This window comes from Ursus maritimus, unplaced genomic scaffold (genome assembly GCF_017311325.1).
Source record: "Ursus maritimus isolate PB19 unplaced genomic scaffold, ASM1731132v1 scaffold_7, whole genome shotgun sequence".
Classification (NCBI taxonomy): domain Eukaryota; kingdom Metazoa; phylum Chordata; class Mammalia; order Carnivora; family Ursidae; genus Ursus; species Ursus maritimus.
The window spans coordinates 24,497,801-24,502,637 of record NW_024426885.1 but is presented as its reverse complement, the minus strand read 5'-3'; the positions used below and the strand labels follow the sequence as shown (position 1 = coordinate 24,502,637).

Below are 4,837 nucleotides of genomic sequence, written 5' to 3'. Positions count from 1 at the left end.
AGAAGATATGAACAGACGCTTTTCCAGTGAAAACATACAAATGACTAACAGACACATGAAAAAATGTTCAAAATCATTAGCCATCAGGGAAATTCAAATCAAAACCACATTGAGATACCACCTTACGCCAGTTAGAATGGCAAAAATTGACAAGGCAAGAAACAGCAAATGTTGGAGAGGATGTGGAGAAAGGGGATCCCTCTTACATTGTTGGTGGGAACGCAAGTTGGTACAGCCACTTTGGAAAACAATGTGGAGGTTCCTTAAAAAGTTAAAAATTGAGCTACCCTATGATCCAGCCATTGCACTATTGGGTATTTATCCCAAAGATACAGACATAGTGAAAAGAAGGGCCATATGCACCCCAATGTTCATAGCAGCATTGTCCACAATAGCTAAATCATGGAAAGAGCCGAGATGCCCTTCAACAGATGACTGGATTAAGAATATGTGGTCCATATATACAATGAAATATTACTCAGTGATCAAAAAGAATGATATCACAACATTTGCTGCAACATGGACAGCACTGGAGGAGATAATGCTAAGTGAAATAAGTCAAGCAGAGAAAGACAATTATATGGTTTCTCTCATCTATGGAACATAAGAACTAGGAAGATTGGTAGGAGATGAAAGGGATAAAGAAAGGGGGGTAATCAGAAGGGGGAATGAAGCATGAGAGACTATGATCTCTGAGACACAAACTGAGGGCTTTAGAGGGGAGGTGGGTGGGGGAATGGGATAGGCTAGTGATGGGTATTAAGGAGGAAACGTATTGCATGATGCACTGGGTGTTATACCCAAGTAATGAATCATGGAACTTTACATCAAAAACTTGGGATGTACTATATGGTGACTAACATAACATAATAAAAAATTATTATTAAAAAATACTAAATTTATGCTTAAAGACGGTGGGGAAGGAAAGAGGGCACTAGTTTGGTGAGAGACTTCCAGAGCCTGGAGAGTAGAGGCGGGACCGGTGGAAGATACTGTAAAAAACCCTAAAATGTGGAAGCAAAGAAATACCCTTTTTATCTGTGCAGCTCTTTATGCTTTTCAAAGACCACTAAAAGTGCAAATAATTCCAAAGTTAGCGGACAGTAGTTAGAAGGAAGGGATAGACGGCCCTAACTTGGGGGGGGGGGTGTCACCAAAGATGACAAGGACAGGATGGCAGAATGGGTGTATGTTGGGGGTGGGGGGGTAGGTAATGTATGAAAGGTCAGGGAAAACGGAGTACTGAGCCAGAAAGAGAAGGCAGAAATGAGGAGAGGAGGAGAGCAATTGTGGGTACGTGAGAGAGGGGTAGGGTCGCAGAAAATGGGGGAGGGGTGGTGGTTGTGCAAACAGCTGGAGATGTGGTCACTGAATAGGGGGATGGGGGAGGGAAACGAGGTCACAGAGGGAAGTCTGCAGGAAAGCGTTGGGGGGTAAAGAAGAGGTCCAAGTTGGGAGCGCAGGTCTAAAGAATAGGAGGAAGAAGAAGGCAGGGAGGAGATTAGGTCAGAAGGAAGTTTCTGGGAGACCCAAGTCAGTCGCTGGGCGGTGGACCCCGCACCTCACGGAGAGGGACGCGCCGGCTGTGCCATAGACGTTCTCTTCGCGCTCCCGGCCTTGCGCCATGAGCCGTGTTTCTCTCAGCCAGGTCCCGGGCAGGAAATGCCCGAGCCCGGCTCGGGTCTGCAGCCGTTACTCCGAGGTCCCGCCGCGCCGCCCGCAAAGCGTCCGCTTGTACCACAGTATCTAGGAGACTATAACCCCTGCTCCCATTGGTTCTGTCCTGTAGACTTGCTCCGTCTCGAGGCTAGGGATTGGTGGAAGTGCTGCCGCGCCTTAGCCAATGGGAGAGCGGTGAGCGAAACGAGGGGCGGGCCCCTCGGAGTGGGTGCTGGACCGCCTAGCCCGGGGCAAATATTTACAATATTAATAATATCAGTAGCACAGGTTAATATTGTGGGCTTACCTCGCCAGACATTGTTCCAGGCGCCACGCAGACATTATTTCCTTTAAGCTTCAAATCACCCATCAGCTCCATTTCACAGATAAGCAAAGGGAAATGGAGAGAAGCAACTTGCCTCAGGCTGCAAAGTTGAGTGGAACGTAAAGCCAGGCGTCACCTACATCTAGAGCGCCAAGCCGTTAATTACTATATTACTCTCAAATGGGCCCTCAGCTGCTTCAAGGAGGCAGACAGCTTCAGGAATAACCTGACTGAAAGGTCAACATCTTGTTTCTTCCCTTCCCCCTCATACCGTCTGTTCCCTCTCTCCCTTTCCTTCTCCCCTCCTCCCTTACATTCTTCTCTTCCCTTCCCTCCCCTTCTCTTCTTTAGGTCTCTCTTACTTGTCTTGCCACTTTTTCTCCTTCTTTTCGTTCACCAATATTTACTGAGTATCTCCCATGCCTTGATCTAGTCACTAGAAACAAAATAATGAGCGAAACAGATAAAATCTCTTCCTTCTTGGAACTTAGAGACTGGTGGAGTCCAGGAAGGGGAGGATTGACATCCACTTCACTTCACAAATACAGAATTATAGATTGAACTAAAAAGAAGAGGAGCATGATATTGTTAGTAAATGTTTATGTTCAGGTCTTTGATGTGGGGAAAAAAGGCAACAGAAAAATCAAATTTCCTTACTACTTATGGTCCACTGACAAGTCCTTGAAACAGGCAGAGTGACATTCTTCTAGGAACTCAGCTGCCTGGATGTGAGTACTTTGCTAAGGGCAAAAGGCAATCGTAGCCTGACCCCCGGATCTTGTAAGTCTGCTTTAATATATAAAAATTCCTTTGGAAATTTCCTTTATCTTTACCCCCAGAGTTAGGTGTTGGCAATCATTCCCCAAGCATATGACCCACTGATATACACCCGAAGGGTCTCATGACTAAAGTTTTATTGGACAATAATAAATGACCTTTTCCTAACAATAGCTAGCCCCCTCAAGGTCCTGGAAACCTTGCTTCCAAATTCTTTAGAGACTTTCACTATCCCTAACCCCCTCCGGACTTGAAAATATATAATTGGCCACTCCTCACGAAGCTCTTTCTGCCCACAGGTCCAGACCCTGTGCTTTGATAAAAACACCTTTTGCACCAAAGATGTCTCAAGGATTCTTTCTTGGCCATCAGCTCTGAACCCCAACATCTTTCCTATATCAGTCCTCCCCTAGCTGGATGGGTAGTCAGAGATGATTTCTGTGTGTATGTGCCATTTTCACTGAGAGCAGGATGAAGAGAGATTGTTGGGGCTGGCAGGGGTCAGGGGAGTAGGCTGGGCAGAGGACACTTTTTGTAAAGGTGTTAAGACAGGACAACAGATTGGATGAACTGGGAAGGGTAGTGTGATTGAAGCAGAGGGAGATGAGAAGAAAATACTGAAGATGAGGCTAGAGAAGTAGCCAAGGGTCAGGTAAAGGCCAAGTTGAGAATTCTGGTTTTCCTCCCAAGAGCCAATGCAAACACATTACATAATTAAGCAGGAAAATGTCATGATCAAATCTGTCTATAAAAGATTCTGGCTGCAGGAAGATTACCAACTGGCTAGGAGAGTAGGGAAAATAGAAATAGGAAGATCTGTTAGGAGCCCATTTCATGGTCCTAACAAGGCAAGCAAGGCAGGGTTTTCAAGCTTACCACTACTGGCATTTGGATCTGGGTTGGAGGGTTGGTGGGAGTCCCATGCAGGATGTTTAGCAGCATCCCTGCAGTAGAACCTCCACAGCTGGGATAATAAAAAATGTCCATGGACATTGTCAATCATCCATTGGGGGCAAAATCACCCTTAGTTGAAAACCACTGATCAGTTAATGTATTAAAAATTATTTTAGAAGGTGAAAATCTGGGGCGCCTGGGTGGCACAGCGGTTAAGCGTCTGCCTTCGGCTCAGGGCGTGATCCCAGCGTTATGGGATCGAGCCCCACATCAGGCTCCTCCGCTATGAGCCTGCTTCTTACTCTCCCACTCCCCCTGCTTGTGTTCCCTCTCTCGCTGGCTGTCTCTATCTCTGTCAAATAAATAAATAAAATCTTAAAAAAAAAAAGAAGGTGAAAATCTATAGGATTTAGTGGTAGGTTGATAAAGAGGGATAAACGAGAAGGAAGAATCAAGGATGGTTTTGGATATCTGATTATCTGTCAGAGATAGTGGTGCCCTTCACTAAGACAGGGTGAAGAAGGAATGGAGACATGTGTTTCTGCTCTAAAGAATTTTTTTTCCTGAAATGTAAGGGCCCAACACACACAGCGCTTAGTGTTGAAGAACTGCACAGAATTGCCTGACAAAATCCCACATTTCTGAGTCACAGGGAGAAGTGGCATGAAAAAAGGCAAGCTTTCCCCTCTGGTACTTCCTAAACCCTGGGCAGTTCTGTTCCACTCCCTCACTGGTTGGCTCATTTGTGTTTTGAATAAGCCCTCCCTCCAAACATACCTTTAACCACAACCTGAGCATCTTAAAGCCAACAGCAAAGAAGAATGTAATGAGGCAAATCCTGCCACTGCTCCCAGGGTAAGTGATAGGTAGAGGATATAAGGTAGGCCGGAAGTGTGTACTCCGGAAAAGACATACTGACCAGGCTGGCATCAGCCATGATCCTGGAAACCTGCACTTGCCCAGTGCTAGAGCAAAAGAGGAACTGAATGGAATCAAATTGAAAAAGGCATCTTACGGCTATCTTACATCGGGAAACACTGACTGGGGTTTAAATGAAAAGGTCTCCAGCTGGGTTTCTGGGCTATCTATTGTTGATATCAGGGAGGAGGTGCCCTGATCTCGGCACCATGCCAGTTACAGGAAGATGAGTGGCCTTAGTCTGGAGGGGGAAATATAGATCAT

At 45.8% G+C, this 4,837-nt stretch overlaps 1 protein-coding gene across 1 annotated transcript in view; it reads right to left on the bottom strand.

The window, feature by feature from the left end:
• Nucleotides 1–1,752, bottom strand: part of CFAP43 (cilia and flagella associated protein 43) — a 105,437-nt gene extending 103,685 nt beyond the window's left edge. The window contains exon 1 of the mRNA XM_040624397.1: nt 1,562–1,752. Coding sequence (XP_040480331.1) covers nt 1,562–1,626 — 65 coding nt within the window. The 5' untranslated portion in view covers nt 1,627–1,752. The remainder of the gene's footprint in view (nt 1–1,561) is intronic.
• Nucleotides 1,753–4,837: the final 3,085 nt, after the last annotated feature.